General features: G+C 55.1%; 1 protein-coding gene across 1 annotated transcript; it reads left to right on the top strand.

Annotated features, from left to right (window-relative positions):
* The first annotated feature begins 4,614 nt into the window (after window positions 1–4,614).
* FXYD2 (FXYD domain containing ion transport regulator 2) lies at window positions 4,615–9,084 on the top strand. The gene is made up of 6 exons (XM_070046199.1): window positions 4,615–4,787; window positions 6,745–6,783; window positions 6,965–7,039; window positions 8,441–8,477; window positions 8,646–8,676; window positions 8,956–9,084. The coding sequence occupies exons 1-5, from the start codon at window positions 4,658–4,660 to the stop codon at window positions 8,668–8,670; spliced, it is 306 nt and encodes a 101-aa protein (XP_069902300.1). The 5' UTR covers window positions 4,615–4,657; the 3' UTR covers window positions 8,671–8,676; window positions 8,956–9,084.
* Window positions 9,085–20,852: the final 11,768 nt, after the last annotated feature.

Below are 20,852 nucleotides of genomic sequence, written 5' to 3'. Positions count from 1 at the left end.
TCAGCCCTGTATCTAGAAGCCGGATAAAGACGGGCTTCTAGGACACAGAAAGGGCTTTGGCTTACACTCTGAGCCCTCAGAGTGTAAGCAGGAGAGGGAACCCTTAGTGAAGTGAGGGCGTTGGGTGGGATGACCTTGGAGGCCCTTTCTGGTTAGTCTATGATGCAGGGTCTCCATTTGGGATGGAGATGTCTTTCTTCACAGTGTTCGTGTCTGGGAGTGTGTGTGTGTGTGTGTGTGTGTGTGTGTGTGTGTGTGTGATGGGGGTATTTCTGGCTGAGGTCTCCACTCTTGGGACCACTGACATGTTTGGACGGGTAACTAGACTGGGACTAAAGGCCCATCTAGCCCCAAGATTTAGGAACTTCTCCAAGTGCCCAACCTGGGGAATGTCTGCTTGGCGCTCTGGGCCGTGAGCATGCAGGTTTCCACTTGGGAACATGTGACTAGGTCTGGTCTTGTGAGAAGCTGGGTCCCTGGGCAGGTGGGTCCCTGCCTCGTGGGGAAGGGATGAGGAGCCTGGAGGCAGGGCTGCCTGCTGGGGGGGGTAGCCCCCCAGGACAGATCTCAGCCCAGTCAGACAACCCCCTCCAGGCCTGCCTGTCTCTATTTCCAGAGTGTTTTCCAGCCCGGGCAGCTCTGAGGGGGTGTCATGAGTCACCCTCTCAGGGCAGGAAGCTTTGCTAAGGAGGGACAGAGTGGCGGGTGTCATCTGACCAGAGCCAAGGGTCAGTGTCTGGGGCCAGAACAGCACCTCCCAGACCCTGCTTTTCAGTGTCTGTGTTGGGATGGCCGAGCAGGGCGACCCACAAGGAAGGGACCTGAGGACGGTCCTGTGGTCCCGAGTGAGCCACACAGACTGCTTATTTTTTTTTCTTTCTCTGTGGCCACTTATTTTTTATTTTTTTTATTGGAGTATAGTTGCTTTACAATATTGTGTTAGTTTCTCCTGGACAGCAAAGTGCATCAGCTATACGTATACCTATATCCCCTCTTTTTTGGATTTCCTTCCCATTTAGGTCACCACGGAGCACTGAGCAGAGTTCCCTGTGCTGTACAGTAGGTCCTCATTGGCTGTCTGCTTTATACATAGTATTAATAGTGTATATGTGTCAATCCCAATCTCCCAGTTCATCCCCCCGCCGCCCCGCTTCCCCCTTGGTCAGAGGCCTCGGCGGCCAGGGAACAGGGTCTTGTCTGAGCCAGGGTAGGGGCTGCTCTGCCTTCCTGGTCCCACGGTTGGCTCCTGGCTCCAGCTGGGAGGCCGGCCCTGCACACCTGCCTTCCCACTGGAAGTGCTGTCTTCCATCCTCCCCGCGCTGCGGCACCAACCAGCAACCCTCAGAGGCCTCGCTGAGCTGCTGGTATCTCCTGCTGGGCCGCTGGGCGGATCTGACATCATAGCCTCAGGTAAGTCACTGGGGGCTAAGTGGGGGTTCCCAGCTGAGGAAGGGTGGGTCACACACCGGCTCCCTCTCCCAGCCCCAGCGGCTCCCCATCTCTGCCCAGCTCCCGGGGTGACACAGGAAGCTGCAGCTGGTGCCCTGGGCCATGGCCTGGACACATTCCCTTCTCACCCAGGGCAGCTTCCAAGGACCTGCTGCAGTTCTGCCCAGTCCCAGGGGATTCCTAGCTGGAGAACAAGCCCTCAAGGCAGGATCATCAGGGCCAAGGCCTGACTGGGCTGGAGGAGTGAGGTGTCGCTGAGTAAAGGCCCGGGGGGACCCCTGAGTGTCTCCCTCAGCTGCCTCAGGGGCAGGTGGAGAGCAAGGGCTCTGATTCCACGGGCTGTGGCCCCGGCCAGTGCCCTCCTGGCTCCTGGTGACCTTTGCAGGCACCTTGGGCTGCACGGAGGCTGCTGGCTGTGGCATCTCTCCCCAGTGCTCTGCCGTCCCGCTCCCACTGTTTGCTGTGGCTCACAGCTTCCCCCTTCCTCAGGTCACCTTGGAGGTCAGAGAATCTCCCCCACTCTCGCGTGGATCCTGGCCCAGCCTGGCCCCGGCAGCAGGCGGCATGAGATGAGGGCTCCCTTGCCAGTCCCTCCTCCCTGCCTTTGTCTCTTCCTGCCCGTGGGCTCGGCTGGGGTGTGGAGGGAGGGAGGGCCACTCTTCCCATCCAGGCCCTGGGTCACTAGCACCTCATAACTTTCTCTTCCACTGAGGACACAGCCAGCAGCTCCTGCCATGGACAGGTGGTACCTGGGTGAGTCCCCTGAACCCCATCCCCCCACTTTCTCAGACTCTGACACAGGTGTCCACCCCATCACTTTCAAGTGCACCCCCAGCTCCCCAGGAGTACAGGAAAAGCAGAAACAAGGAGAGGCGGGATTTCTAGACAAGGGCATCTCGGTATGGGTCCTGGGCGTGCCGTCATCTCTGCTCCCAGCATCTCTGAGCTGCAAGAGCTGGGAAGGCAACTTGTGCAACAGCCCCCTTTCTGTCTGTGTGTCCATCTGTCTGTCCACCTGCAGGAACTCTGAAGCCAGACTGCTGGGTTCAGAGCTTGGTTCCCCCACTTTGTAGCTGCCTGACCTCTGGCAAGTTATTTTACTTCTCTGTACCTCAGTTTCTTCATCTATAAAATGGGGATGATAGTAATGCCTTCCTTGCCTCATAGAGTTGCTGTGATGATTAAATGAGTTAATTTTTGTAAAGTGTTCAGAACAGTACCTCGCATATAGAGTTAAAAACGCAGCTACTGATTTATTTCCCTTGTCTTCTATCATCTCCTATCTATCTACCTATCTATCCATCTATCATCTTCATCATTATCATCATCTATCATCTATTATAGTCATTCATCTATCTATCTATCTATCAACTTTCTACCTATTTTTATACTCCAGAAAGAATCCACAGTGGCTTACAAAGATAGACAAAATGTACTGAGATACCAAGATAATGTATAGTAAGGAGGTACCAGTGTCTGTGTGGAGGGCCCCAGGAGTTTTGGGAGTACAGCCGTGGGGGCTTTCTAGCTCTGGTTTTGTCCCTGACTGGGTGTTTCAGGCAAATCCCTCAACCTCCCTGCCCTCAGTCTTCCTGGGCTGCCCAGTGGGGATCATGGCGCTGCCCTGGCCACCTTCAGGGTCATTGTGGAGTCAATGACCAGCTCAGTTTCTTTATCTGTGGAATGGAGCAAACGTGCATTCGGCAGGACAATGCATGCAAGAACTTGACACACGCTCAGCCCCTACCAAAGGTTAGCTCTGTTGTATTTTGATGAATATTCATCACTTGGCCCTGAAAGCAGAAGAGCTGAATGGGTGTCTCGGCTCCTGGTCTGCAGGCTGTGACATTTCCTCTTTCCATCTCACCCTCATGTTCATTCTGCTGGAAGCTGGTTGGCTTTTGTTACTGTATGACAGTAACAATAATGACACTTACTGTGTACCAGGCCCCCTGCCACACCCTTTACTGCATTATCTCACTTTCTCCTCATCACAACCCATTCTACAGATGAGGAGACTGAGGCACACAGAGGTTAAGTAACTTGACAGAGGCCATATACTGAGCAAGTGCAGGGGCCAGGAAGTGAACTCAAACCTTGATCCCATGGCCACTGCTCCAGGAAGATTAATAGATGGAGTCCTTTTGAAGGACTAACCCACCCCTGATGAGCACTGACTGCTGACCTTGGCCCTTTGGCTATAACTGAGCATCAGCCTCTACTGGAAGCCAATTCGATCGATTAGAACTCAGCTAGGAATGTGAGCTACCCAGCGCTGCGGTCCCCAAGGTGAGTGGGGCCACAGTAGAGGCGGGGAGGAGGCCTTGGAAGTGTGGGGAATTTCCTGATTCCTAAAGCTGAGGGTGTGGCTCTCAGTCTCCACCTTGCCTCTCACCGCTGTGTGCCCTTGAGCCAGGGCCCTACCCTCTCTGTGCCTCAGATGACTCATCTGTAAAATGGGGAAATAACACAAAGTGCAAGGAACTAATAGGAACGTGTTTTGCAAATCATGAAAACAAGGCGCTCTCCCTGTGGCAGGGCTTGGTCCCTCCCGAGGGAGCCTACCGTGTAACAGTGGGAAACTGGCACGGAAGCTGTGCTTCACGGCTGGAGAAGGAGAGTGCCAGAGGCTGCAGGAGACGAGGGGTTCGTTAGGGATGACACTGACTGAGGTGTGAGCTGTTAGATGCAGCCTGGATGGATGAAGAAGATAACAGAGGAAAGGGCGCTCCCAGGCAGCGAAGGCCTGGAGGTGTGAACGTGCATGGGGGGCTCAGGTGGGCTGTGAGGCGGGAGGGGCCGGGTACCCTGGGACCACCGCAGAGGAGCCTTGAGTGCCAGACAAGACACATCAGCCGAAACAGCGATCTCCATAGCGGTGGGTGAGGTGGGCAGCTGCTAGGGTCAGGGGTCTCCATGGGACCCCCGACCTTGCCCCCCAGGCTGTAGTATACACGGAATATATTTCGAAACTCCCACTTCCCCATTGTCACAGCCGCAGCCGTGACCTCTCGGGCTGGGGGAAGGACACCACGGCTGATCTGTCCCCAGCACTTCTCTCTGGAAATTTCCTTGGGGAGGGTTTGGAAAGCCGGCCAACTCCTCCCTACCCCTGCTGCCCCTGCACCTCCTCATGCCTCAGCAGGAGACCCGCTACCCACACCAGGGCCTTTCTTGTGACCAGGGTAAATATTACCCGGCACTGTTAATGTTTAATGCCCCCCCCATCCCTGGCCACCCCACAGCCAGGCACTCTCCCCGAAGCAGAGGCCGCGGGAAGAGGGCAGTGGGACGTGCCCGTCTGCGGGGGGACATGGCAGGATTGTCAACAGATGATGGTGAGTGTGTGTGCGCGTGTGAAACATTAGGTGCCTCGGACCATCTTTGGAGGGTGAGCAGGACCCCACTCTTCCGTCTCCTGGCACCCCTGCCTTCCAAGTGTACCCACCACCTCTGCCACATCCCGTGCCAGCCTTCCCGCTAAGAAAATATGCTTTTAAAAGAGAATCCTGCCTTAACTCCAAAGAAATCTAGCTTGAATGGCGGAACCTTGGGCGCCCAGTAGGAGCTGCTGGGGGGTGGGGAGTGGTGAGCTTCTATCCTGACTTTCTGGCATGCATCCGTCCTGGTTCCATGTATCTTTGGGACTCTCTAAGCTCAGAGCAGCAGGCAGATGGGGGTCAGGCTGGCTGGGGCAGGAGTGGGCCCCTCTGCTCAGCCTTTTCAGGCTGGCTTTGGGGTGAGAGTCCCCAAGTTCAGGACACGCGCCCAGAAGTCATCCTGCGAACGAGGGTGATCAGGCCTGGAATCCAGTAGGCCTTCTGTCGTCTGTGGTGGTCTTAGAGCCAGATCTAGAAAAGACGAGGGCTTTGGGTGAGGGCTGGCTCATCCAGTGGCTCAAGACGTGGTGGTCAGGGAGGAGACGGGTTCCTGGTAGGGTGAGGGAAGCTGTGAGTTTGCTCATGGCTCTGACACGAATGCCCCATGTGACCTTGAACAAGACCTGAACCGAATCTGGGGAGACAACTTCGGAGGTCTTCTGCATGGTGACGGGTGCCTGGGCCCCCCCATAGGCTCCCTTGGCCTCAGGCCCTACAGGCCCAGGAGCAGACCCCCTCTAGCCTGTTCTCTCCTGGCCTAGGGCGGGTGTACCGCCAGGACAGCTGGGCTCACCAGGCCCCACGGCCCAGGCACAGTTCAGCACAGCCTGGGAGGTGCCGACTGGTGCGTTCCTTTGACCTTGGGCACTGCTGCCCTAGTGCCAAGAAGGGGCTCAAGTAGGGCAGAGAAAAGGGGCCACCCCTAGCCGTGGCAGAAAAGCTCTGGCCAGGTGCCCTCCAGCTGCCCAACAGTGAGTGTGCTCAGTTTACAGGGCCGGAAGCAGAGCCATGATACTGCTCGGGGCTGGAGACTGGACCGAACCACCTGGCCTTGAAATGTCTCCTTCCTCCTGACCATGTGACAGGCAGCCCAGCAAAGGGGTTAAGCACCTAGATTCTTAACAACCAATTGCCTGGGTTCATTCCCAGCTCGACCCTTTTCTAGCTGTGTGACTGTGGGTGAGTTGCTTTGCCCCTCTGTGCCTCCGTCTTCTCATGGACTATATTGGAAGCATATTAATGCCTCATAGGGTTGTTACAGTGGTTAAATGAACTACTGCTTTGTTAGCCGCAGCCTGGCACATGGTAAGCACAATATATTAATGCTTCTGAAATAAATTTGCTTCCCCCTGAGGATAGCAATGTAGGAGAGAAGAATCTAGAAACATGGGTCCAAGACTCAGGTCTGCCTCCAACTTTTATTGGGACTTTAGAGTCTTCAAACTGGGCCTCAGTTTCCTCCTTCTGTTCAGTGAATGTTAAGGTTCTATTTATTTATTTATTCATCCGTTCACTTCACAAATATTTGCTAAGTACCTTGTAGTTCATTAGTTATATGGAGAGAGGTTGCTGGTGAGTCTTATGGGAGATGCCTCTGTTGGTCTTTTCCTACCTTTGTATGAAGCAAGGAGAGGAAGGAACCAGCCCCTCCCAGAGGTGCCAGGGGCCTCCACAGGCATCGTGGGTCCCTGCTTGGGAGGCACAGTATCTGGTCCCAAGCCGATGGTTGGGAGCTGCCTAGGGCAGTGGGGACTCACCAGCCCCCACTCGTGGGTGTCTCTCCACCAGCCTCACCTGGCCCCCTTGGACCCCTAGGGGTGCTGGGATGGGAAGGATGGGAGTTCCACAGTTTCTGTGGCTGAAACACACCGCCGTCGGTGACTCACCCTTGACCCACTTCTGGCTCTCTCCTCAGGTGGCAGCCCCAAGGAGGACGTGGACCCATTCTCCTATGGTGAGCCTGGTGGGCCCCTCCTCCGCACCCTTCCTGAGCCCCCCCACCCATGTAACCCCGGTTCCTGGCTCTGTGTTATGTGTCCCCCACCTTCGCCAGTTACTGTAGGGCTGCTGCCAGGTTGGCTGCAGGGAGGGGTCTGGGATCACTCATCCCACTTCCTTGCCCTCTCCTCCCTCAGACTATGAGACTGTCCGCAACGGGGGCCTGATCTTCGCTGCCCTGGCCTTCGTCGTGGGGCTTATCATCATCCTCAGTAAGTGGGGCCTTCGTGTGGGAAGTGGGGCGCTGTTGGGGACACATCACTGAGCGCACTGGCTTCCCAGGTGCGGGGTGGAGGGGGGAGAGCCCTCTCGCCCCCTTCCCAGATCCAGGAAGGGGGAAGTGAGTTTCTCGGACCCCCTCCCGTCCCCCACGCAGGATGTGGAAATGGATGGCCACCTTGATGGAAAGAGGAGTCTTGGATGCCCCATTGCTTGGTCCTCAGACCACCCAGGAGGTTCCTTCTTCCTCCAGGGAGCCCTCCCGTGGATGCTGGGGGGAAGGCTGTGGAGATGGGAGAGCTGGCTTCCAGTGGCCCAGGGAAGCTCCAGTGCACGTGGAGCCAGGCGAAGGGAGGGAACCAGCCTCCACTGGACACCCCCTCCCCCAGATCTGGACGCTTCCTTGGCTTGAGCTACATCTCGGCCCATTTAATCCTTTTGGCAACACTGAGGGATGGCCACCAATGTCACCATTTTGCAGATGAAAAACCAGACCCACCCTGATAGGGGCAGCAAGCTGCCTGAGGTTCCGTAGCTGAATCGGAAGCGGAGCGGGTTCAGCTGCAACCCCCCCCCCCGCAACCCCCTGCCTGCTGCCGGGAGGCAACCGTGCCTGGCAGCCAGAGGCCTTCGGCACCCCTACTCTCTGGGCCTCAGTTTGCTCATCTGTTAAATTGCCTCAGAAGGTTAGGGCTGGCAGCCAAAGACACAGCAGCCAAGGAAGCACTCAGAACGCTCCAGCGTAGGCATGGGGCGTCCTAGGGGAGAAAAGGGTCCTGGCTCCAGCCCCAGCCCCGGCAGGCACACAGCAGGAGCCCTGTTCAGGTGCAACCAGAAGAAACATACACGGAAACACACCAATGAAAAGAAGAGAGAGAATGTAGCAGATACACCTGTGTCCTGGGATCCTAACACATCCATGGGTGGTGCCCCCCCTCCTGACGGCTGCGCTTTGCAGACGTGGCCAGTCTCCCCGATTCCCCTGGAGGCTCCCTGGTGGCGGTGTTGAGCACGTAGGAGGTGGAAGGCAGATGGGCAGGAGCAGGGGTCTTGGCTCTGGACTTCCTGCCATTCTTCTCCAAGAGCTTTTACTGAGCAGCGTCTGCAGGCCCAGCGCCACGCAGCGGGCGCCACAATGGCCCAGGCTCAGCCCCACGCTCAGGGCGCTCCCCACGGAGCCACTGCAGCGAGTGTTTGTTGACTGACCAATCGACTGGCTTGGGCTTCTGATTGCTTATGGTGCAGCCCTATATAGAGAGAGAGACAGTCAACTGTGGCCTCCAAGGCAGACACCAAGCGGTACAGGCAGGTGGGAGGGAGGAGGGAATACAGAGCCGAGTCCTCCAGGGCAGAGAGGGTCTCCTTGGAAAACTAACTTCCTGTCTCTCTTTAAGGCAGACGATTCCGCTGCGGGGGCAGGAAGAAGCACCGGTGCGTGCCTGCCTGGGTGACTGATGGAGTGGGCGGGGCGGGGGCGGGGGCGGGAGGAGCAGGTCGAGGAGTTTGGTCACTGAGGCCTGTGAGGAGGGTCTACAACTTCAGGGACCCCTGAACTCGCCGCCCCCCCCCAACTTACCTGTCTGCTCTCCTCCATCCCAGGCAAGTTCACGAAGATGAGCTGTAATGAGAGGTAGGTTTGCGAGGGGCGGGCAAGGGGGTGGCCGGGGATGGCTGTGGTTAATAAGGAAGAGGTGAGGATGAGCTGGGAAGGACGTCAGGGTCTTTCATCCATCAGCCAGGTGTCTGTCACCTTCATATGTTTTTAAACGATGGCCAAGTGCCTGGCGTGGCACGTGTAGCCAAGGGAGGCTGCTGAGACATGCCAGGGAGAGGTAAGATGAATAAGGAACGAAATGAGAGTCCCGACCTCTGCCCCCTCACAGCCCCAATCCTGTCTTTGTCTTTGCAGAGCCAGTCATGTCCACCATTGCACCGGGGCCGCTTGGGAAGCGCTCCCTGAGCTATAGGTCTTTGTACCCGGGACCGCCAGGCCCTCGGGCTGAAGGAAGCCCCGGGCTCCGCATGACCCCTGGGTGGGCATCGCCTCCTCCCACCCCGTGCTGATAATAAAACCAGCCTCAGAGACGGCTCCTTCCCTGGCCTGCCTCCCTCCCTCCTTCTCTCCTGTAACTGCCACCATCCGCTCCTCCAGGTCGGAGTCCATACAGCCCGGTCCCTTGTTTTTCAATCATTCGCTCAGGTGCCCATGCCTACTTAAGCAAGAAGTTCAGTACCATCCCCTCTAGGACTTTCCTAGTGATGCCAAGGACCCCAGAGACAGAGGGCTCAGGCTGCCTTCCAAATGCCAGGCAAAGAGAAAGATGGGAAGGTCAAGGTCACAGGTTCTAAGCCGCTGGGTCTGTTGGAGCTGCCTGATCATAGGCCCAGGCCCTGGGTGGGGCTGCTGGAGCTCTCCAGTGGGAGACGCTGCAGCCATGCCCTGGGCTGCCAGCGTTGTAGCTGTTTGTGGCCATATTATGTGCTCTGCCATTTCCCCAGGTGCACCAACGTGCCAGGGTGGGTGGGTCTAGGGGTCCAGGCGGGGGCCTCAGCACACGCTCTCTTCCTATCCCCTTCCTGACCCTGGTGCTAAGCTCCGGCCACCCCTTTTCCACTCGTGGCGCCAGGGGGCCTCAGCTGGACCTAACCTCATCCATCTATTTGGGTGCTGACTTGGTTAACCCCAGGGCCAGGGGCCAGAAAGTGGACGGTGAGGGTGGGCCCCTTGTTAACCGTTTCCTCCAGCCCCCTGTCCGCTCTGGCAGGCACTCACCCAGGACAGCTTCAACCCAGGATGGTGTCAGGCCGGCCCTGCCACCAGCGCCTGACTTCCTGTTGCCTGGGGCCCCCTGGCAGCCCAGCACGCTGCTCCCCTCGGGCAGTTTCTGTGCCCTGGAAGGAGCCCCTCTTCCCTCTCTCTCCCTTCCCGGCAGAGGCCTCTGCGAGAGGCTGGATGGGACGGTGGGATCATGGCACTACCTAGTGTCCAGTTTACTCATCTGGGTCCTGGAGCAGCCAGGGAAGGAGGCGGGACTGGCCTGGGAACCCAAGACAGCAGCAAGTGAGCAGAGTTTAAAGCGAACAGGGAGGGCGTGTTTGGGGACCAGAGGCAGGGTAGGCAGCATTCTGCTTGAGAACTGAGCTCTTTGTCATAATCCACTGCTGCCTGGACCACCAGCCTTCACAGACTCGCAGAATGCTTGAGCACCAAAGGCCCCTAAAGAGTAAAACAAACAATCCTCAATTTTCAGCAAGGGAAACTGAGGTCCCGAGAAAGGCAGCGACTTGTCCAGGTGACCCTGCCAGCCTGTGTCGGAGCCAAGCTACAACCCAGGTCTCTGGCCCCCCAATTTCAGAGTCCTTCTCACTGACCCCGTGGGTTGGGAGGAGAAGCTCCAGGGAGACACAGAGGGGAAAGCCTGATTCTTACAACTCAGAGCTAAGGTCTTTGTGACACCCTGCTCCGAATGTGGGCTCACCCATGACAAATAAATCCTGAGAGGCCAAACCCTTAAATAGAATTCAGTATTTCCATACACAAGACACTGGAGCCATCCACGACAGTGGGAGAAATGAACGGGAATGGGGCAGGTCCAGCCAGCGGGGCTTTTGGGAGGAGGGGTCTCCTGAAGCTTCTTGGATGTAGCAGCAAGGTGAACGAGAAGAGGGGTATTCCAGGCCTGCGGCCTGCCTGGGGAGAAGTAAGCGCCTTGGAGAGGAGCCACATTTCTAGAAGGTTCCATACACAGGCCCTGAGCTGCCAACCCAGAGGGCAATTCCAGCTGCTTTGGAGGGAAATGGTCCTGAGTGAGTCACTTCCGCCTCTGCCCCTGCTGCAAGCCCTCTGTCTGCCAGTCTTCCAGACTGTCGCCCTGCAGAACCTGGGGTGCTGTTCAAAGCACTAGCTACCCAGCATCCCCTCCAGAACTATCAAATATTAACCTTGGGATGGGCCCATGCCAGGTGATGCTTAACCAGCTCCCAGGAGAGCAGCCAGTGCGGAAACCACAGATCCAGGTGACATTCAGAGCCCTCATCAACACTTTCCCTTCCCCCTCCATTAAGGTCACGTTGACTGGGAGCTACTGAACTTTCACTTCACTTTGGGATTTTCCACAATTCGTACACAGATTGTCACAAATAACAACCAAGGCTGGGAAGTGATTGAATGAATTAACTTTTAATCACACAACAGCAACAATAGCAGCCTTAGTCTGAGGGGATGCAATTTCCTTTGTCACCACCAGATGGAGCATGTGTCTTACTCCAAATCCCTTTCAAACAGGCTTTCAACTCAGTCTAAGGGCTGGTGGAACCTTTGCTGGGAGGAGGGGCCTCCCGGTCTGCCAGGGGCTCTGGTTTCCCAGGAAAGCCCTGAGCTCTTCTCATTCCGTCTGCACACCCCTCAGGTGTATCACCTGCCCTTGCTCTGGGATAATTCTTGGCTGTGTGATCTCGAGCCCTCCTCACTCCTCCTGGAAGGGAGAGACCCTCTGTGATCTGCACATCTTCCTTACCTTAGGGTGACCATGAGACCTTCACCCACATAGTTTGAGTTAATCAACGTCATGAGCATCAACGTCATGAGCAGGACCCAGAGAGAGGTGGGTTAGGAGAGGGCGGCCCCAAGACCCCCCACCCCCAACCGCCGCCCGCAGCAACCCCACTGGTCCTATCTCACCCAAGGGAGTGGGCGCGCTGAGCTGAAGAGGGGCCCAGGGCAGAGGGGAGTGCTGAGCCTTCCCCCAGGCCCTCCTCCCACTCATCCCTGCTGGAGAGATTAATGGCCGCCCTGTTGATCTGCGGCCCCAGGCAGCTGAGGTCTGAACTGCAATTCAGCAGGGCCTCCGGGCGGCAGTGACCCACTCCTTGCCAGGCGTTCATTCTTCATCGTCCTCCTGACGTACACTCGGCCAGGGGAGATCAGAGGCCAATGCTGTGGCCGCCCAGCCTTGTCCTGTCGTCGCAGTGAGTCTCTGGCTGGGAAGATGGATCGGGCCTGGGCCTTGGAGCCGGGACCACAGCAGTCCCACTGCAGGGCCTTGGGAGGGCAGCGCGGAGCCCGGGGCTGGGCTGGGAGAGTCAGCGTGGCGCCCCGAGTGAGCCAGCCTTAGAAGAAACCCTCCCCTTAGCCTCGGTGTCCCCCTCCCACACTGGGGACACTCAATGTCGTCTGCAGTTGAGTGACTGAGGGCTTGGGAAGAAATCCTGTTTAGAACTTGGGGCCTTGGTGCCCATGACCTCAGCTTGACACTGGGGGTTGGGGGGACCTAAGGAGGCGGCCGCAGAAACCAGGGTGAGGGGTTTTCCCAGGTATGGAAGGGCCTCCTACCTGAAAGGAACTCGAACCCACTGCATGTAGGGGTGGCGGCTCCCCAGGCTCTGACTCAGCAGCTTATTTGGGGGGCTATTAGGCTGCCTGCCCTGAACCTGCGTGACCCCCCAAGCCCCCTCCTCAGGCCCTGGGGTGCTCCTGGCTGCTGTTGGTCTCCAGAGCTCTTAAACTCGGTTCCCTTTTCAAGAAATTCTCTGTTGCTTCCCTGAAGGCCTTCCTTGGTGTCACCAAGAGGAATTCCCCAGGTGAGGTGGCGGGGCGGGCATAGAAGATGGGCAGCTCCAGGCGGGGGCAGCAGCTCGAGGCCCCGGAACCTCGCCTGCAGCTCAGTGCCGTCCGTGCTGCGGACGGTAGGGAGCTGGCCTCACTGCCAGCTTTGCCTTCAGCCCACTGTGTGACCGTGAGACGGCCCTCGGCTGCCTCTGGACTTGGCTTTGGGAAAAGCAAACACAGGACAAAAATTCCAGGCGCTGGCTTCAAAGTCAAGGGGTTCTGGGAAGGGATAAGTGGGGACCTGTAGCTGGTCCCCTTGTTGCCTCCTGCCCCCAGAAGAGCAGTGCTCAGGGAGGCTGGGTGTGTGCGCGTGCACACACACACACACACACAGACACACAAATATACACTCGCTCCCTCCTAGTAGTTAAAACAGAGGCGCCCAGCAAGTAATGAAGGCAGACAAAAAGACACACTTGACAAAGCAGAGGAGATGAGGCTGGCCTGGCCCAGAGCCAGGAGCGTGTTGAATTCTCTCGTGGTCTTTGTTTCCTGAAAGGCCTATCAATCAGTAACACAGCTGTGCCAACCCAGCCTGCACGGGAGCTGAGTGCCCACCACCCCTGCCGCAGTAAGTAATATTTCAGGTCTCGTGTCCGTGGACCATCTGCTCCTGATGCAGTGACTCACGTCATCCCGGAGTGGCCTCAGCCCTCAGATGCCCTCCTCCCAGGGGACCTGCTGGGGGCCCCATAACTCCTGGCATTCTGACAGTCCCTTTATGTCTGTCTGTGCGGCCTGCAAGCCGCATGAGGGCGGGGGTGGCGTCTGATGGTTTACCCAGCAATCCCCAGCGCCTCGCCCATCCTAGCATGTGCTCAATAAATGTTTGCTGTTGACTGAGCACATGACTGGCTGGCCGGAGGAATGAATGAGTGATTACCCACAGCTGGACCTACCACTTCCCTGCTTCTCAGGGGGCAGGGAGAGCTGCTGGGCATTGCAGTCTGGGCAGGTAGCTGGGTAGTGTGTCTGCCGGGTGGCGCTCATGGAGCTTGGACGGGGAGGGGGCTACCAGGGGCCTGTCCCAGTGACAGCCGGCATTTTGTCCCTGGCATCACAGTTAAGATCAGAGGCTTTGGAATCAGCCGGCCCAGATGTGAGCCCTGGCTTGGCCAGCTGTGGACTATGGGACTGTGGGCAAGTCCCCCCTGAGCCTCAGTTTCCCGAAATGGAGAAACAATGTCTGACTCGTGGAGTTCCTGCTCCTGACCGGTCCTCGGTGACCAGTGGCTGCTGTGATTACTTTCTCGAATGTTCTCCCAGTGCTGACACTGGATGCTGCTGTCTTTCCCTGGACCCCTGCAGGCATCTCAGCCCTTGGCCATAATGTTTTACCGTCCAGTGCATTCTTCCCAGGACACTGTTCACGGCCAGGAGGTAGGGGCTCCTGAGTCCACCCTCAGCCCCAGACCCTCCTCAGCACCCTTTGGGCCACAGTGGGGACTTGGTCTGGCCCATCCTGGGAGGCCCCGCCCACTGGGTCCTCTGCCAGCTTGGCCATGGGCTCCCCCGCTCCCTTGAGACCAGTGGAGGGTGGTCTATGGCTGCTGTGCTGGGACCAGGAAGGGTCTGTGGAAGAACTTTCTGTGTGTGTGTTGGGTGTGCGAGGGATTGTGTGTGAGTGTCCATGTACGTGTATGTGCATTTGTGTGTGTGTGTGTTGGAACGGGGGAAGAGCCAGACAGACAAGGTGGTAGGGAACTGACTGCATGGAGGATGCAAGAGGCTGGGCCCAGAGTCTGGAGGCCAGGGAAATGGGCAGCTCCACTCTGCTGGCCCCTCTCTGGACCTCGGCCCCCTCAGCTGAGAATGGGGGCTGGGTCAGAGGTCATTGTCTGTTGCTCCCAGTGATTCTTAGACACACAGACACAAAGCTGGGGCAGGGAGTGAGTCCAGATCCCAGCTTCACTGTGACACATGGCCTGGGGTGAGGGGCAGCTTGTGTGGTGGAGGATCTGAGCCTGCGGCACCCCCATCCCGTCCCGGGATGCTAGGGGAGGCAGATAACCAGATTCCCTGTGCAGAGACCTGGGAATGGAGGCATCTGCAAGGGACCAGAGACTACAAGGTGCAGGCAGTGGGATATCCCCTCTGGAGGGCAGAGCCAGGGCCCAGGCAGAGGGAGGGGGGCTCCTGGGCTTTTAAACTGCCCTCTCCAGGGAGTTTTGGAAGACTTATTCTCTTCTAGATCTGATGTTTTTCCTTCCCTCAAACCACGCAGTGAAACAAGCAAAAGCAGAAATAGTGCAGTTGAAGAGGCATTGGAGGTGGGGCAACACAGGCTTGGGTTTGGAGCTTGGCTCTGTCACTGACTAGCTGGGCAGCAGCGGGCAAGTCCCTTAGCGTCTCTGAACCTCAATTTCCTCATCTGTAAAATGGGGATCACAATGCCCATTAAAGAGACTGAATGAGATCATGTGTGTAAAGGAGATCTGTAAGCCGTAAAGCGCTACAGAAATGCAATGTGGATGTTTTAAAGTTTTACGTTCTTTTTTTTTAAATTGAAGTAGAGTTGATTTACAATGTTGTGTTTGTTAGTTGCAGGTGTATGACAAGGTGATTCAGTTATACATATATGTATATCTATTCTTTTTCAGATTCTTTTCCATTATAGGTTATTACAAGATATTGAATATAGTTCCCTGTCCTATACAGTAGGTCCTTGTTGTTTAATTATTTTATATATAGTAATGCATATCTGTTAATCCCAAACTCCTAATTTATCCCTCCCCCTTTGGTAACCATAAGTTTGTTTTCTATGTCTGTGAGTCTGTTTCCGTTTTGTAAATAAGCTCATTTGTATCTCTTTTTTAGATTCCACATATAAATGATATCATATGATATTTGTCTTTCTCTGTCTGACTTACTTCACATATTATGATAACCTCTAGGTCCATCCATGTTCCTGCAAATGGCATTATTTCATTCTTTTTTATGGCTGAGTAGTATTCCATTGTATATATGTACCACATCTTCTTTATCCATTCATCTGTTGGTGGACATTAAGTTGCTTCCTCATCTTGGCTATTGTAAATAGTGCTGCTATGAACATTGGGGTACATGTATCTTTTTGAATTAGAGTTTTCATCTTTTCTGGGTATATGCCCAGGAATGGGATTGCTGGATCATATGCAATTCTAGTTTTAATTTTTAAAGGAATTTCCATAGTGGCTGCACCCATCTACATTCCCACCAACAGTGTAGAAGAGTTTGCAAAGTGGGATGAAGCAATGTCAACCAAGGTTTTCATTGGGTTGGGTGTTTGATTGCATGCTTTTCAGTATACTTCAGCAAAATATATGTTGAATATTTAAATATCAAGTATGTGCTGGTCACTGTGTTTGGTATTTTGACAAGCTTGAGTGGAAATTTTTTATGAAACAGAACATAAACCCATAGAAGATCTTCTAGTCTGGTGTTTCCCAAATGCCAGTCCGAAGACCCATGCTGAGCTGCTTACCTTCAAATTACCTGGGATATGTAGAATACAGATCCCTGCTTCTGGAATCTGGAATCTCTCTTTCTCTCCCTGTCCCCATTGCGAGTGAGCGTGTGTGCGTGTGCGCGCGTACGTGCATTTGATTAGTTGAATTTGGGAACCACTGATCTAGTTCAGTCCTTTTCTGAACAGTGGAATCTGAGCCCCAGAGAGGGGAGATGCTCTCAGAGGACAGCATATCACAGGCCAGGGGTTTCGGGAGCACCCGTACCTTTTACACTTTTTCCAGCCCGTCCCAGGTCCCCTCAAAGGCTTGGCTTCTGAGGACGTGCCTCAGCAGGGTGCTAGAATATGGAAGCAGAAGACTTGAGCTGGAGTCTGAGCTCTGCATTTAGTGGCTGCTTAACCTTTAGCAAGTCACTTGCTTCTTGCAGCCTCGATTTCCTCATCTGTAAAATGGAGGTATTGATGCCTGTCTTGCTGTGGGGGGTCTTCCTGTGAGCGTGCTCTGAAGGCTGCACAGCTCCACTTTTTAACTCCGGGTAGAGACAGACCTGACCTTTCTTTCTTTCTTTCTTTTGTGGCTGTGTCAGGTCTTAGTTGCGGTGTGCGGGATCTTTCGTTGCGGTGCACAGGCTTCTCTCTAGTTGTGGCACGCGGGTTTTTTCCTCTCCAGTTGTGGCGCGCGAGGTCCAGAGTGCGTGTGCTCTGTAGTTTGCGCCACGCGGGCTCTAGGTGAGACGCGTGGGCTCAGTATTTGTGGCACATGGGCTTAGTTGACCTGCAGCATGTGGGGTTTTAGTGCCCCGACCAGGGATTGAACCCTCATCCCCTGCATTGGAAGGCGGGTTCTTTACTACTGGACCACCAGGGAAGTCCCCAGACCTGACTTTTCTAAGGAGAAATTCCACAGGCTGAACTTTCTTCCACTTCCGCCAGGTGCAGCCGGGTCTAACATGGAAAGATAATCCTCTCAATGAAGCAGCTGCCGCCCCGCTTCACCCCGCCCCTCCCCAAGGTTACGGGTGCTAGTCTTTGGGCGACACCTACTGACCAGGTCTGGTACTGCATCCTCCGGTAGCCCAACCACAGCGGGGAAAACTTGTCTCCTTGGACATTCACAGCCACCGTATGAGGTAGGTGTTATGTTCCCATTTTACAGATGAGAAAAGTGAGTTCATGGGAGGCACAGTGAACCTCTGATTCCAGGTGCTTTGTTCAGCTCCATCTCCTCCCTACCTCTTGCTCTTAGACTGAGCAGAGTGGGGAGCCGTTCTCTCCTAGGCAGAAGAGAGCATGCTGAATCACCCTGAGTTAGGAACTGGGATTAGGGGCGTGGCCAGAGTTGCGGGGCCAGCTCCAGGCTGGTCCGAACTGTTGTCCTGTGGCAGCAACCCCACCAGGCAGAAGACTTGTGTTCCCCAGCTCCAGACAAGCTAGACTGATGGCAGGGGCTTCAGCTGCAGGAAGACTCTCTGAGGAGGCTCAGGGAGGCTGTTTGGCCACCCTGCCATGAGCTCGGCTGTTTTGGGCAGTGACTGGCCTGAAGCCCAGCACGTGTGTGTTGGGAGTTGAGGGCGGTGTGCCTGGTCTAAGCTACTTCTCAGTCAGGATGGCATAAAGTGTAATGATTGACAGTAAGAATTCAGCCTTATCTTTTAGAGATGCGCACGAAAAGATCTACGAATGGATTTATATAATGCATGAGATTTGCTTACAGAAATCCTTGGTGATGGGAAGGGAGGGTGGTCGGGGAATACAGATAAGACAAGATTGCCACGAGTCAACAATTGCTGGCCCTAGAGGATGGGTGCACGGCAGTTCGTTATACTCTTCTCTCTACTTGTGATATGTTTGAACATTTTCCGTATTAAAATCTTTCTGAAAATGTGACAGCAGAGATACTACCAACCACCACCGACAGCAGTAAAGAGAAAGAAAACTCTGCGGTCAGACCACCCAGCCCTGCTCAAGGCTTGGGCATTTGATGCTTACTAGATGTGTTAATGTCCCCGTGTCTCAGTTTCACTATCTGTAAAATGGGGATGATAATAATTATGCCAGCCTTATAGGTTGTTTCAAGGGTTAACTGAGATTATGCATCTAAAGTACTTAGCATAGTGCTGGACCACAGCAGGGTTCAATGATAAAAATCGTTATTAGGAGTCCATGGCTCTGGCTATAATTTGCCAAAAGAAAAAGCCACTTTGGCTGCTTCAGACAAACAATTGGCCATTGCGATCAGCTCCAAGGTTCTAACCATGAGTCTTGGAAGACACAGCCCTGAACCATCTCGTGCCAGGTGCGTGGGTATCTCAGATGGGCAGACACACACCACAGAGCCAGGTTCATGAAACCCCCCACAGGGAGGCCCTTCTCCCATCACCTGGTACATCCATTTCCATCCAGCTTTGACTCTTCAGGCTCTTCCCATCACCCAGGCCCACTCACATCCTGCCTTGGTTTTTCCTAACCACTCCTTTCTCTGAGCTTAAGCAGCTGTCTTCACAGACTAATTGAATCTCAGCCCTAGGTGGGATCTTAAAAGTCTTTTAACCCAACCCTGTGGCTACTGAGGATGGAGTGGTGGGCAGGGCTACCCAGTCAATGGGCCGGAGACAGAGGACAACACGACCTGGGCCATGAATGTCACGGTAGACGGAGTGCAGGCCTGGGATTCAGGAACCCTGCATCCAAGCGCTGCCACTGACCTTCAGAATGTATGGCCTGGATGTTCTTCAGCTGCACGACCACCGTTTCCTCCTCTGTGACACAGGGTGCTCCCAGTAGATGGCCTCCAGCCCCCTTCCCACTCTGACCTTTAGGCTCAGCATACAGACCTCCGCATGCTGTCCTCTATACGTCTCCTTCCCCGCTGAGCACAAGCTTCCCAGGGCAGGGACCTGTCTTAGAGTTTCCGGGGATGCTGGGAGCTCCTTGCTTAGGGGCCGGGCACAAAATTGCTGAAAGTGTAAATAAACCGACAACATGTGCTTCCTCTGAGTCGAGGGTCGGCAGCGGCCAGTGAAAGGACAGAGGTTTCAGACCAGGAAAAGTGGGAAACCTTCCCAAATACCTCACACTGTATCCATAACGCCCAATAGTGTTTTAAAGGTTCTGGGATGTCCTTACAGTAAAAGAAACCTATTTACCTCTGGTTATTCCAGTGTTTTCCAAACCTATTTGACCAGAACTCACTTTTTGCATATCACCTATTTCCTTCTCATGAAACTCTTGGGAAATGCAATGTAAGATCTTTTTGCCTTTTCAGCTGGGTTTAAGTACGATCACGTGTGGTAGAGATGCTACGCTTTCATGCCACGTGGTCTGAAATTGGGCCTCCCTTCGTGCCTGCATTCTCAGCTGAGTCTGCCCCCCTCACTGGGGCTGAGCTAGGACTTCAGGGATCGTTGAGAGTCTTAGCCGGTGTGTGTAAGTGATGCCATTTGACCCAGGCAGCATTTCCTCTCCCAGCGGTCAAAAAGCAATGTGTCTGTCTAGTCGTGCATCCCACCCTGACCCTGTCCCCAAGAATCCACCTCAGGGTCACAGGTCAGCAGCAGTTCATGGGAAAGAGGCCCAGCTTTATTGGCACGTCAGCCCCCAAAAGCCAATCAAATATTGAGACACAGAGAAAGTCGAATACCTATCAAGGGGGTGACAGTTCCTGTTCTCAGAGCTGTTCAGATCTCATCTGGAGTGTTGGGGCCATTCTGCTTTTAAGAGAGACGTTGTTAAAGTTAATGTGCGAAAGGGGAAACCAGGAGAGGGAAGGGTCTGGAAATTATGTTGGAAAAGGAGAGGTTGACAGAACTGCCATATTTAGCCTGGCAAAAGGAAGGCTTGTAGGAGGGCGGCGCTATGGTGGCTGTTCTAAGATATTTGAAAAGCCGTCATCTGGCGGGTCCCGTGAACTCCAGCGGGCTAAGGCAGATTGGGCTTCGTAAAGAAAGGTGTGCGTGATCACAGAGAGTCAAATTAGGATGGACTTCTGTGTGGGTAGGGAGCCCCTCATCCCTGGCAGCATTTAACCAGGGACTGTTAGCACCTATCTGGTGGGGTGGAGAGAGCTGGGGGGTGTGAGATGGGGCCGTTCAGATGGGCTCTAAGGCGCCAGCCGGCCTCCTCGCTGAGTCTATGGCTGTTGGGCTGGTACCCCCCACACCGTTCCCACACAGTGTCCCCCATTCCCTTGGCAATCCCAAACGGCATTCCACCCGCCACTGTGGCGCTCTGGCTCTGTGGCTTTGCCCCCCGCAGGTGGACATTCTCTGCTCAGCGAGAAGCCCCTGCTCACCAGGAAGCCCCTCAGCTGGAGGGGCTTCCTGGTGTCTTCCACAACCCCTGGGCTTTGAGGGGCATCTCAGTCCTTCATGCTGGTAGCTCCGTCCCAGTGATGGGAGGGGCGTTGTCCCACAGATAGGGTGTAGAGGGGGACTCTAAGCCGTCTTCCACCCCTGAGATCCTCTGGTTTGTGGACTTACGTGGCCAGATTTCCTAGGAAGAGGGCTTTGAGCATCCAAGTCAGGGCCGATTCCATGGGCCGGACCTTGGCCTCCCCTTCACTATGGAGGACAGTCTCTTCAGGGGCTGTGGCATTTCTAAGCATCCTCTGTGTGTGCAGTACTGTACAAACACATAAATTACACACTGTGTGACACTCTGAGGCAAGGGACTGTGGTGGGAAGAGCCCTGCACCAGAATCCAGAAAACCTGGTTCTTGGCCCAGCTCAGCCTCCATGGTCTGACCCAGGAC

The sequence above is a fragment of the Globicephala melas genome, chromosome 8 (assembly GCF_963455315.2).
Source record: "Globicephala melas chromosome 8, mGloMel1.2, whole genome shotgun sequence".
Classification (NCBI taxonomy): Eukaryota; Metazoa; Chordata; class Mammalia; order Artiodactyla; family Delphinidae; genus Globicephala; species Globicephala melas.
The sequence above is the reverse complement of the archived record's forward strand: the minus strand, read 5'-3'. Positions and strand labels throughout refer to the sequence as shown.